This window comes from Microcebus murinus, chromosome 10 (genome assembly GCF_040939455.1).
Source record: "Microcebus murinus isolate Inina chromosome 10, M.murinus_Inina_mat1.0, whole genome shotgun sequence".
Taxonomy (NCBI): domain Eukaryota; kingdom Metazoa; phylum Chordata; class Mammalia; order Primates; family Cheirogaleidae; genus Microcebus; species Microcebus murinus.
Genome location: NC_134113.1, coordinates 30380938 through 30395067, shown reverse-complemented (window position 1 = coordinate 30395067; position 14130 = coordinate 30380938). Strand labels below are relative to the sequence as shown.

Here is a 14130-nt window from a genome sequence, read left to right as displayed (position 1 = left end):
GCTACACACTTATTAAATCCAACACATGCAAAAAAATAAAAATAACAATAAAAACAACAACAACCAAAAACACTTTGAACGTAAAAATGAATTTTACTTGAAAGCAACAAATATTTACCTAGGGTTTCTGGTATCTGTTCTGATATCAGCCCTTCTCGTGTATTAGCTCATTTTAATCCTCACAACCACCTTAGGAGTTAAATCCTAGTATAAACTCCATTGTACAAGTGAGACAATCCAATGTAAGAAGAATTAAGTGACTTAAAGGCATTCAATTTGACTCAGTTCTATGAGTCTCTGAAGCTATTAATGATCATACTATATACAAAAAAGTAATTTGAGGCTCATTTTGGAAGGTAAATATAAATAAATGTAACGGTTTCATGTATTTGGAAAGTTTAAATTTTTCATCACTCAAGTCTTAGAAAAATAATATGACCCTAGGCCTCTGACTAAGACAGTATAGTCTTCAGAGCATTGCTCAATTAATTATTACCTCTCTTGACTTTCTCAACAACTTGTGAGGTCGCCAAGATGTGTGTCAGCATCCTTAGTTACAAAGAGGGATGCTGACCCCTGTTCAGGCCCTTTGTTAATCTTGGTTCACAGTTACACAATTCTATTTCCCATAATCACCCCAACCTTGCTTGTTGCTCAATGACAATAGGTTTTAAATTATTATATCCATCTTACAAAAAGAATAAACAGACACAGAGCAGACAGTCTAATAGATACTGATATATATGTTGGCATAATCCATTCTCTAAAGATTACAGATACCACTTATTGAATATCACTGCTGGGTCAGACAACTTTCATATAATTACTCATTTAATCCTTGTATTCTCCAACTGTGTACTATTACCCTTATAACCACATTATACAGATGAGGATACTGAGGCCTAGAGAAACAAAGTAAATAACATACATGCCATGGTCATAATAACAGAGCTAGGATTTAAGCCTCATTCTATCTAACTCCAAAGCCCTTTAAACAAACAATTTAGTGCTTAACGGTATAGCAGGAAAACATGTGTTACATCTGAAAAATATTTTTTATAATAGTACAATTCCATGAGTGACAATCACAAACTAGGTATTCAACATATTATCTCCAGGTTAAAAAAGGAAGGAAGGGAAGGGATAAGGAAAGAAGGGAGAGAAAATGAGTGAGGAAGGGAGAGAGAAAAGCTGCAAAGTATCATTCTTCCATGTTAGAGAAGGTTCAGAAAAGGTTAAGCAAAGTTAAATAAATTGCCTAAGATCCCATGGCAAGCAAGAGTCAAGAGCCAGAGGTAAATTCTAGGTGCTTTCGACACAAAAGCCATGCGCTTCCCATTCTCCCTCAATAAGGGGCTGTATTTCTATGAATGCTAAAAATGACTTTTCCACCATATAGGTGAACGTAGAGAATCATTCACTGATTCAAAATGTGAGGGACTTCCGTTCTCCCAATTCCAGGTATAGCAAAGAATTTAGGAATGTGGGCTCTGGATTCAGATTGCCTGGTTCCTAAGCCAGCCCCACCATGGATTTGTTTTGTGACCTTGGGAACATGATAGAAAGAAATAACTTTGCGTTAGTAAACCTTCTTGCGATTATAATTATACACATTTAGATTTTTAAAAAGTTTTTGTTAAAGCAAGGAATAAAAACAATTAAATTACTCAGGATTAAAGTGAATCTGAGGCTTGAATTACTTGGATAAATTACTTCAACTTTCCCTTTCACTCAAGCAGAGGAGACTTTGAAATTAAAGCCACTTTAAGATAGGCGTCATCACTACTAATAAGCATAACAACAGTAAATATTTATTTGGTACTTTGCATCAGGCACTGGAGTAAGTGCTTCTCTATGGATTATTTCCTTTAGTCTTCATAACCATCTGTGAAAAGTATACTATTGCTCACTCTATTTGGCAGATAGGGAAACTGAGGCTTTGAGGTTTACATGCTTAGCCAACCAAAGCAGAGCATCTGACTGCAGAGTCTGTTTGGTTAACCACACCTCCGTTCTGGCTCCTTCACCTGAATTCAGATGATGCCAGGACTTTCTAGCCAACATTTTCATTTGTACTAAACTGCTATCAAGTATATTACAAGGTGACATTGCTGATAAGTATGCTAACAGTCATCTGTTTAAAAAAAGTATAACATTAATGCAGAAATTAATTTTTTTCTATTAATACTGTTGGATTAATAATAAAAGGCCACAACATAAATGGCTGGCATCTTTAAAACCCAGACATAAGCCTGAAGACATTATTATTGAATAGTTTTATAATATGATCACAGACATTTAAAGCTGTCTTCCAAAACAGCATGTAAAGAGGGTCAGAGCAAATTGATAAAAGTGATGTCTGAAATATCTTTCTTTTTCCAAGAAGTCGTTTTGAAACACAACTTAAAAATATTTAAAAATCTGCCATCTGCCAACAAAGTACCACTGTATTTGAAAGACACCAAGGTTTTGGCAATACAGTAATTCTGAAATTCATAAAGTAAAATGGCATTTTTACAGTGTGCAATGGGCCTCCCCCACAACAGTCAGATGAGTCAGGCACGGGGTTTCCATTTGACAGCTCAGGAGACTGAGGCAGGAGAGGCTGGTGATCTTGTAGGAGTGCTGGAGTGCTGCTTACACACAACCATTTACACTTCTGGCCAGTCCTGAGCAGGCTGGGTCGGAAGCACCCTGTCCCTCAACCAGAAGACTCAGCTCCGCCTGCTCTCTGTCTTCCTGGTAATAAGATTAAAACTCATCATCATCATCTCCATGCTCAAATTCAAAAACAAACCAAAAAAAGAAGCTCAAGCTTTACGAATTGTATGTATATGCATGTGTGTCTAAATATGGGTGTATTATACTGTAGTGAATAAGAGGAATCTGGTCTTTAGAATTAAACATGTCTGGCTTCAAATTCAAGCTTCTCCACTTACTTGCACTCTTTTTATTTTAATCTTAGGAAAGTTTTCTTAATCTCACTGAATGTTTTCTTCATTTGTAAAAAAAAAAATGATGTCAATAATAATATCTACTTCACAATATTTTGCTAGAATCAAATGAGATATATCTGTGCAGTTTGTGGCATAGTCCCTCATCCATAGTGAGTAATCAGCAGATATTAACTTATTAACTAGTCTTATTATTTCCTTATTCAATAAACTGCTCTTTCACTTCTTAAGCAGCTTGTCCTTTGGGCTATTTTGTATAACTGTTTTCCTTTCACAGAAAGGGGAAAAAGGTAAAGAAGATAAAATTGGGCAATTCTTTTTTAAGTCTGCTAAGAGTGTTTTAAGAATGTTAGGGAGTTAAGCTATTAGTCTCTAAAGATTGTTTTAATTCATTTATCCATGCAAGTACTATAGCAAAGACAGGAATTACTAAAACTGAATTTACTTCTTACAGCATATGGATTTGCTGTAATGTTCCATGATTTGCTATTCTAGCAGAGAAGGAACTGATTATCTATTAGGTACTAGTTGCTGTGACATTAGACAGTCCATCTCTTCTAATCATCACATCAATACTACTGCTAGGTTATCACTTCTGTGCCCATTTTAAAGATTGGGAAAGTGAAGTTCAGAAAGAAAAACATACTGAGGGTCAGTACATGGCAGAACAAATACTATATTTCATCTATAACTCAGTCTAACGGTTGTTATGCTCTCCTATGGTCTCCTAGTTAGTAAATGATGTTGCATAGTCACTGAAAATTAATGGTGCAACCTAACACATTTGTGTGTATATACTGTTAAACAATTGTACCTGATTAATGTACAATTGTTAAAAGTTTGCCCTTAATAAAGAAAGAAAAGCTCATAAAAATGTATTAGTACTTAACTACCTGAATCAGGCCTTCATTCTTTTCAGTGTTCCATGTATATTTGTTTAGCAGCTAGCAGAAGCCACTTTGTGAAGTAACTGCAGTCGTGAAATATTTGTTGTCCAAAGTCTTTTACAAGCAGCTGCTTTTAATATCTGAATTGTATTTGGTTTTGATTTAATGTTCTTGTAAACAGAATGTGTATCTTTGAAGTACTGAATAAGCCACACTAATGCCCTGTGGTTGTGCCAGCTGAATCTCTTTGGGTGATAATCTTGTCAATAAATACCGGGAATTGGCAGGGGAAAACACCTTATCTTAGTTTCCTCATCTGTGAAAGGGGATTTAAAAAAATAGTACCTACCTCCCAGAGGAAAAGTTCTATGAATTAATTAATCTTGGAACTGTTTTCTACTAAGTGCCATTTTGGCATGATCTATTACCAGTACAGTTTGATTTTATGAGAGTGGTAGAAGCTATTTAAAATGGCTACACATTTAAATGTCAAGCACTTGACACATATTACAGTAAATTTTATTCCAAGTTGAATCATTTATGTGTGACATTTATATAGCAGTGCAAACAATAAATGGTTAAAGCAGTCTTGGATTTAACAGTCTAATTGTTTAAAAAGAAACTAAATAAATAAATGCAAAGGGCTTAGTAGAAGTCTTTATATTGTGAGCATCAAATAAGGTCTTACTATTATTATTAGAAGCTATTTCTAATTTTAAATTAAAATTTTTTACAGTGAAGTGTACATATACACGAAATAAATCAAGCCAGCTTTATAAAGACCTAAAAATAACTTTTTAAAAAAATGACCCAAGTTTTTCAGATTAAAAAAAGAGAGATACACTATTTTTAAAGTATTATTAGGGCATGGAGTACTATTGCTTCATTACATTACAGACAAATAGGTATTGAAGTTTTAAAAACACTTTCCTTGGCAAGGGTTAAGAATAAAAAGTGTATATATAATTTGTTACATAAACAATAGAATTATATAACTCTATTTTGTAGTTCTGTGCTTTTCTACATAGAATTAATTTCATCCAAATATTTAAAAGATATGCTAATAACCTCCTTTTCATTTTTCATAAATGTTGTCTAATCCCTTCATTATCCACGCTTTTTTTTAGTTCCCATTTTGGGGTACCTGGAAGCATAAAACACCAGCCATTCCTCTGTACTGTGATCATTTATCTTTCCAACAAACAGCAGAATGACATATGTGTCAGGGTCAGTCCTCTGCCTAACAGAACACATCAAAGATATCTGGGTAGGGCCCACCAAATACAGCATTTTTCTAAAATCACCAGAGATCCAAACTAAAGCAATCACAGAGGTTTTGGTTGGTCATCAAAAAAGGAAATCCCTAATGTGTTTACCATTTCAGAAGCGTTAAATTGTAGGTTTACACAGAACCATAAATAATGATGGATGAGTGCTGAGGTTTGTTTTGCAATCCTTGGGTTTTTAAGATCACATTAGAAACTATTTTATATGAAAACATCTCTAGTCTCTCTTTTCCCCACTTCTCCATCTAAAGTTCTGCAGTGAACATAAATTTTGACAGCCATTACATCCACATGGGCAACACAACCCAGAAGAGCAGCTAGGCCTTTATAACAAAGCACACTTTCTCTGTAACACTCTTCTTGGAAGCCAAGAAATCTGTGTATGTTTTTACAAGGCAGTTGTTTGGGCACTGAGAAAGGGACCCCATGTAAACAGTGGAAAATGGAGTACAGCAGCTCCTTCCCCTGTCCCCCCTCTTCCTTTAGGATAAGCACTATTCAGTTGAAATTGTCACTACTACTCAAACACATTCAGATGAAACAAGCCAATGACCAGATGTGATTCAGGCCTGGAATTGAGTAAAGACACTAAAATGGAAAGGTTGTTTGCTTCTGAAATTTTACTTCAAGTTGAAAAAGAGGCAAAAGTTCTAATCACCCACAGGGCTTTTGTTCAGAAGATGAAGTTCTGCTCTTGAAAAGGCAACACAGTATGTGTATGCAAGACAAACACAACGCCCCCCTCCAGGCTGTGCTCTTGCCTTCCAGGTTTGCACAGGGACACAGTTATGCAGTGGGGATGCCCTTTCTGCAAAGGTGAACTGAAGCTTGCTTTTGCAAGTAAGCACTGCCAATGGGTTTGCTGTTGTCTTTTCAAGCCCTTTTGCGTGGTTGCCCTAGAGAGCTAAAGCATTCTTTGCAAGGCAACCAATAGATTTTTGAGCTGCTGTCTGTGTATCCAGAGCACAGAAAAGCCTATCTAATTGCCCTCTTCCTCGTATGACCATGTTGTAATCAGCAGCGCTCAAAAGCGCCCAGGCAACAGCTACATGTGCAAAGTCAAGTGCTGAATTCCCGCATCCAGATAACTGAGTGATAGCTATTCTTATCTTGTCTAGAGTATTGTCTCAATTCTGAACTTTGTTTTAGTGAGTAGCTCACTAAGCACTGCCAGTACTTAGAGGAAAAGAGCATTACTGTCATGGCTCTATTTTCTGAGAAATCTATGGTCTCTTGGCTGGAGGAAGATCCAGCTGATCTTTGAATATTTTCATGTCAATACCTAGAAAAGAACTCCCATGGCTTCTGACTTCTAAGAAAAAGCTGCTACTGGGTTTGCCCCAGCTCTCAGCAAAGGAAAGGAGGTAAGCAAGAGTTGTTCCAGGGGTGGTACTGGATCCTAGCAAAAGCCAGGGCAAGGAGAGATTTGGCAAAGTATCATTCACAGGAACTGTCTTTCTCGGAGGCTCCCTCCTCTTTCCACCTATATTGCCACCTACAGCTTCTCATCTTCACTATGTTCTCAAAGTTAACTCTAGGAAAGGATTCAGAGATTCCTGAATCCTGGATTCTTAGTCACTAAGAGTTAGTGACTCTCCCAAGGTCACACACCCTGCGGCAGAATGAAGGGCATGACCCATTGCTCTCATTGCCCCCAGCAATGCTTTTTCTCTCCTACATCTTCAATCCCTCCTTGGTTTGCTCTCTCCATTCCAACTCCACGCAAGCAGATACTGCAGACTACAGGTGCAGAAAAGGCAGGCAAATAAAGAGAGGCATTGCCTTTTGTAAGGTTGTCTCTTCGGCTATCTGACTTTGCCTTAGAATTCTTCATCACTTACATAACTTAAAAAATTAGAGGAAAGTAAACATTCTCTTTAACCACAGATTTTGCTGAAATAGAAAGGTGTAAATACCATTCTGGTTATAGAGAAATATCAAGTAGCAGGTGAAATGGCTAAAAGTAGAACAATTCTAAATTTAAATCTCCTTCATTTCTCCCCATTGGCTCGTTCCTAATCATAAAACAATGACTATAATTTATATTCACACTGAGGCAATGGTTACAGGAATCTCAGAACTCAGGGAAACTTAAATGTCATCTGGTTCAAATCTCTGTTCTACTAGTATCTTAGAAATAGAGAATTTTAAAACAAGAAGGCACTTAGAAATCACCTAGTCCTACTTTGTCATTTTACAGTTTAGCAAACTGAGATTGGAAGAAGTTCAAATAACTTCCCAAAATCATATAACTTAATATCCAGGTTAATGAAAGAACTCAGTCTCCTAATACCCAAGCCAACATGCCAGCCTAGAAAAATAGTAAAATGTAGCCAAAGGACGAGAGCTACATAAAGAACAGTCTTCCTTTAGATAACACATATTGTGATTTTTTAAAAAGAACCGTGAGCCCTAATTATAAGAACAACATCCCCCCCACATCTTTTTCTGTAGAGAAAGAAATAGGTAGAGATGGGATAATAACAATTCTCTCAAACTCCAGCCCCTGTAAACAGTTTTTAGTATGCCCATAATTTAGCGAAAAGGCAAACACATCTTGCTGCATCTATAAATCAGTAAGGCTACAGTCAATGGTTTCTATGAAACAAAGTCTATACAAAACAACTCTGAAAGCAGCATATATTATAAAAGTATCTTGGTGTTCCCTCAATTTGTTTTATAAATTGTTCTGACTACACACGTGACTAAGACTAAGAACAGAGTCTCCTGCAGCTGCTCATGATTCAAGTGCGAGGAAAGAAAGATAAAAGATCACTCCTCAGAGATTTATATCCAAATGCTCTACCCTAATTTACGAAAAGGAACATTAAGATAATCCAGAAAAGACAAAAAAAAAGTCCCAAACTTACATAATAAAAAAAAATGTCACTGCATGTTGCCTGGTAAAGACAACAAAGACACCCTGCAGAAATGAATGCATGGCCTCACTCAAAGAGCAAATGCAAGAACAGGGATAGGAAGCTGACCAAGACTCTTTAGTCTAAAATAAAATAAAATAAAGCCTTAGAATCATACAACTTCAAAAGCAAGAATGTGAAAATATGAACCAGAATCCGTGATAGTGATATTTCCATTTTTCTTTACATTTTCTATTCTAATTCTCTCATTCATTTTTACTTTTAAAGAAAAACCTTAAAGAATTTGACATCTCTTATGCCCACATATCACCTTTGTTTTCACACATTCTTGGTTGGAGGTGTGTTAATTACAGTCTATAAAGATATCAGCCTATCATGGGAGTCATTGAATCAATGGGTCTAGATTCAGGCAAATTTGGTCTCTGTGCTTTGCTCCTTCAGTAGCATTCACCTGCAATGGCCAGTTTTATTCTGATTTATAAAAATCAGCCAGAAGGCATTCTCTTCTCAGGAACAGTAAATTCACACTGTAACTACAGTAAGCCTCTATAAACGCATACATAAAATTTCACTGAGTCCATATAACCACCATGTGAGAAAAATCTTTGTAACTAATTTATAATCATCATAAAAATTTTAAACCGGAAATTTCAAGAAGTTTCACCATTTGCCTAAAGTCATTTGTCTCACAAGTGGTAAAACGGGAATTAAAATCTAGGTCTTTGGAGAATGGAGCCTAGAATCCTCCCACCCACCATATTTTAGGTGTTCCTCAGACATGGAAAGGCAAGAGCACAGCCAGTGGCATGCACCAATCCATGCAAGAAACCTCCAATACTCAAACTTGCTATTTGGGCAACAATTTTTTTTAATGTGATTTATGATAATGGAAAGATTTCAATCACCTATTATTAAAATATAAGTGTTATTCACAATTTGCTATCTTCAAATCAGTAGTTAGACATAAATAAAATTTAGCAATTTTAATTGGTTTGGCCCAGACTTTCAGATTTCCATATGGTTATTTTCCTTGTTTTATGTTAAATGTAATTGACTTAGCACTTGGGTTTTAAAGTCTTGGCAAAATGTATCAATTAAAAGCTACATAAATTGGAATTATTCAAAGCACACATTCCATACTGAATGATCTTAAAAACAAGATTCAAAAATGCTCTTTTCATAAATATGTTAATTTTTTTCTCTAAAGTAAACTTGCATCGTCACCCCACGAAAAACTTCATACAGACAAAAAATGGATATTCTTTGGAGTAGCAAAAGCTAATATTCTATTTGCTTTTCTCTGAGAGCTTATGTGCCTAAAATGGCCTTTTTGCATTGTTTGTAAGATGAATCTTTCCTATCTCAGTAAAGTAAAGCTGAAACTGACAGCAGTCATGACAACTCTCACAAACCATCCCCAAACTTAAATGTAAGCATAACATAGATAAATGTGATACCTGGAACTTTGAACTGATGGCACTTTTAACCAAATCTTAATCAGTGTTGCAAGATGAGGCACTCCAATTGTTATATAAAATACCAGTATATTGGAGTATTGTTTAAAAAATCATTATATATTGAAAGAGATGGTCTTTCTAAGCCAGAGCCACAATTCGCTTTAGAAACCATAAAATCACACAATATGGATAAAATACAATCAAACAGAAATCTTAAAAATGCAGAACACATTTGTTCCTACAGACTCGTGATTAAATTTATTATCACAGTTGCTCCGCATGACTATTGCTTATGTAATTTTCCAAATACTGAATTTCATCACTGGTGCTAAATAAATGAAAGAATCCTTCATCAAACCCCAAGTAGTTGTTGATGGAATTTTCACACTTATTTAGCTTGACTGACAGGCCAGAATGCCTAGTGTCCCTATGATTCTTAGAGAGCTATGCAATTCAAATTAAAGTCCTTTAAAAAATATTATTAAATTCTCTTTTTATGTATTGGGTATTGGCAGACTACAGAACCAGGTGCCTTATAATAGAACTCTGGTATTGATGCCATGTTTATAAACAACTATTCAAACTATTGAATATTAATACATATTCCTCCCTCACAAGGAAAACATGAGATTCGGAACAACTGATCCTACTTCTTTGTGTACAATTTACTTATGCTACTCTGCATCAATGAAGAGTGGCATGAAAATTTCTTTGTAACTTTTGGATTAGAAAATTTGATAACATGAAAGAAGATCTAATCCCCTCCTCCATTTCCAAAGATTATTTGATTGACCCTGTGCTATTTCCAGTGTCCCCTTTTTCAGTGACAGGAATGTGGGATTGCTAGAAGTATCCTTAAGGGAAACCTTGAAGGTCATTAGATCCAGGGAATGAATGCCTTCATTCAACAAAGGCACTGCCCTCCTTTGCCTGCAAGCCCTTTAACATCAGCAAGTTCCCCCAAAGGGCCTGCACTTTAACTTGGTCTGAACAGGTCACATTTCTAAAATACTTAGCTGTCTCAAATGTCTCTGGTCGGCAGCATTGAGTCACCAATGCCACAGCCACAATGTTTCAGGCTAGATTGACCTCTTTCTAGTTTTCAATGGAATTATTCCATGTAATCCGATTTACACAGCCATTTAATCAAAGCGAGAAAGGAGATTACAGAGCTCACATTTGTTTTGCAAAGCAAGGGTGCAAGGATCATCAATCCTACTCATTCTCAAAGTGACTTGATAGTACATCGCCCTGCTTTGGAGTGTTGGACATTAACCTGATCTGTCTCCTGTGTTCTTGTTTAAATAGAAAGGTTAGGTTCTTTTCCTGAACTAGAAGGTAGTGGCTTCTCCACCCAGACCTCACCACTACCATTCATGTGAGTAGATGCCACTATAAAAAAACGAAAGTTTCCTATCCCTGCGTATTATTCCACAAAGCTTGTACAAATCAAGACATGACAATAAAAAAATTTTCCTTTGTTGCAAGAATCTAACATCTGCATTGCAACAGCACACTGTGGTGATCCCAGGTGTGGTGTCCAGTGCTCTTCCTAAAACCTAACCTACTCGCAAGCGAGGAGATAGGCACCAGTCTTCTCTTCTCTTACAAGAGTGCTCCAGAAACTACACAAACCTTTTAGACAGGCAATGTCCCTTCTCCCTGCCTTTTTCCACACAGGTGCGAGGGGCTAGAATATTTTCTTTCTAATGTGTACATTTCCAGACCTAGATATCTATTTATAAAGTATGATGCTAAGTACATCATTTAATGAAGCATTTTCAGCACATTGATGCCTTCATTCTAAAACCCTCGATTTTCCTTTCTCCCCACCCCCTTCAATACATTTCAGGGATTGCAATCTCCGATAGAACCTCTGGGGGGTGAAAGGGCAGCCTTACTCAACTTGAGGCAGATAACACAGAACAATTCCTAAGGGGAGAAGTGAGAAGAGGTAAGATCCTACAGTGGTGGGAAGAAAAAAAAAATGTGGATGGGGGTACCATGGCGGCCCTTTCTAAACGACGAACCAGATATTTGTTTCAAGGGGGAAAAAAAGAAATCTAATTGTACCCTTGGACGGTGCTTTACCCTTAGTGCTTTATGTATAATGCACAATTTAGCAGCACTGGGAATTATCTCAATAACTATCATTAGAGGTGCCCATTTAAAAATAAAATAAAACAAAACCCTCTTTCTCTTTTGCAGAGAAAGAAGGAGCATGCACTGTGCATGCACGGTGGAGGCATCTAGAGCTCTGGGGAGAGCCCACCCAGAGCCACAAACTAGGCAAACACTGTGCGAGCCAACTTTCTCGGGCGGGCGGGAGAGCGCAGCCGCTTAGGGGCTCCGGTTGGCGTCGCTCCCGCGGCTGGACCCGCATCCGCGCCGCGCCCCGCGCCCACCTCGGGGCTGCACAGATAAATCTGAGCGCGAGAGTGAGCTAGGGTGGTGCGTGGGGAGCTGTTTCATAACGTCCCGGAATTCACGGGAAAACGTCTCTTGTGCAAAGACATGCCTTCCCGGGATAACTTAAACTGTCCAGCCAAAGAGTCGATCCTTCCAGCAGACTGGAAATGCAGTTTTCGACTGACAGCACCAATCGTAACTGCTGCGGCTCCAAACTTGACACGGGCTCCCTCTCTTCCCTCCCACTCCTTTTCTCCCTGGCTCACCCGGCCGCCCGGCTCCGGCTCGCACACGACGCCTGCCTCCCCCGCACCCTCTAGGCTCACCTGGCCCCGCATGCCCCCGCATGCCCCGCATGCCCCCGCTGCGGGTCCCGGGCGCGCCGGCCTCCCGGGGCTCCAAGCGCGATTTCCTTGGAGAGCCTGCGAGCTCCCAAGCGAGTCCTACTCACTTGTGTCTTCTTCATAAGGAAAGGCAGCGCTGCGATCCAGCCCAGGCAGCGGTGTGGCGACTCCGTTTAGCTGTTCTGGAGCTCCAGCATATTGCACGAGCAGCGGCGGCAGATAGTCCATGCATTGGGTAGCCCGTGCGCAGCGCCCTCTCACTGCCCGTGCTTTCCGCGGCGCTCCCGGTCCCGGCGCGAGGCGGCGAGTGAAGCCCCGGCAGCCGCGCCGCCGGCGCTTTTATACAGCTCCCTCCCGCCTGCTCAGGACACGCCTCCTATCCTTCCGGAGCCCGGGGTAGGCGAGATGCCGGCAAGGGCGCGGGGGGAGACTCGGAAGGGCTGCCAGAGCACAGCAAATGTCCCAGAAGTTGGACGGATTAGACCAAGCGCTTCCTCTCGCCTGGGGCCACCGGGCGCGCTCGGGCGGGAGAACCCGAAGGCGCGGGGACGCTGAGGGCGAAGCTTCGCTACCTGCAGCCGCAGCCGGTGCCGCGCGCAGCGAGTCCCAGCTCGGCCTCCGGGCTCCGCCAGGGCTCACCTGGCACCGCCCGGGGCCAGACAAAATACCTCGCGCGCTGGAGAAGCCCTGGAGCTCCCTGTCTGATGTGGAGTTGGTGCCAGAGAGCGGTGCTCCTGCTTCTGAGCAAAGAATTCACCTCGCACCACCTTAGGGGAGTAAAGTTTAATAGAGATCTATAGTTAGGCCATTGTTTTACCCCCTCTATTTTTTTAAGCATTTACTTTAGTGAATGAATATTTGATGATTAAAAGAATTGTTGACTCAAGGTTAAGTATTGGTAAGGGAGATGCTGTTTTCAGAATGGCTTACTGCTATGTCTTTAGAAATTAAGATTGAAAAAGAAGCTATAGATTATTAAACTTTCAGGTTGCCAATAAAGCAAGGGTTTTGAAAGCAGTACTTTTTTTGTTAAATAAATTTTTGAAATGGGAAAGATAATGGGACAATAATAACAGCCAACACACTATGTGATGTACTTATTTATGTGCCAGATGCCATACTAAGAACTTTACATAAATTATCTCATAAAATCGTTTCCGCAAACCTATTGTATAGGTCCTATTATTTTTATTCCCATTTTGTGGATGGCGAAACACAGGGAGTTTGGAGAGTTTAATTTTCTCGGACAACCACAGCTAGTAAACAGTAGAGCTCTGATTTAAATCTATGGCCTTTAAAAAAATACTTAAATCAAATTTTTTATTGATTCTCCAAAATGCTCCTTTGTTCTTATAACTGGAGAATATTAGAAAGCATTTTATTAATTTCTTAAAAGAAAATGGTAACTAGGTATTAACATCAATAATCTTTGGAAACAAGAATAATGTGTGAATATAGGAATTAGTTATTTTAATAAGAGTAGAATTTCAAATTTGCCTTGATTAGTTCAGGTGTCTTTGTTAAATATGAACATACCAAATCTGTAACCCTGAGAGGAGAAGATAAATAGATTTTGAAGCTCACTCTATTAGTTTTCTTTTGTTTTCAATTGCTGCTATAACAAATTAACACAAATTTTGTGGCTTCAAAAAAACACAAACTTATCTTAGAATTACAGATCAAAATTCCAAAATGGCTCCCATTGGGCTAAAATCCAGGCTGCATTCTTTTCTGGAGGCTCTAGGGCAGAATCCTGGCCTTCCAGCTTCAAGGGCTATCCTGATTCCTTGACTCACAGCCCCTTCATCTTCAAAGCCAGTAATGGTGTGTTGAGTCCTCACATCAAACCACTCTCATCTTCCTTCCTGCCTCCTTCTTCCACTTCTAAGGACCTTTGTGATTACATTGGTCCCA

The 14130-nt window shown here is 38.9% G+C and overlaps 1 protein-coding gene across 2 annotated transcripts in view; it reads right to left on the bottom strand.

The window, feature by feature from the left end:
- Nucleotides 1-12530, bottom strand: part of KITLG (KIT ligand) — an 83452-nt gene extending 70922 nt beyond the window's left edge. For both annotated transcript variants that reach the window (XM_012757863.3, XM_012757862.3), the window contains exon 1: nt 12324-12530. In XM_012757863.3, the coding sequence (XP_012613317.1) occupies nt 12324-12338 (15 nt within the window). In that variant the 5' untranslated portion in view covers nt 12339-12530. The remainder of the gene's footprint in view (nt 1-12323) is intronic.
- Between the last annotated feature and the right edge of the window lie 1600 nt (nt 12531-14130).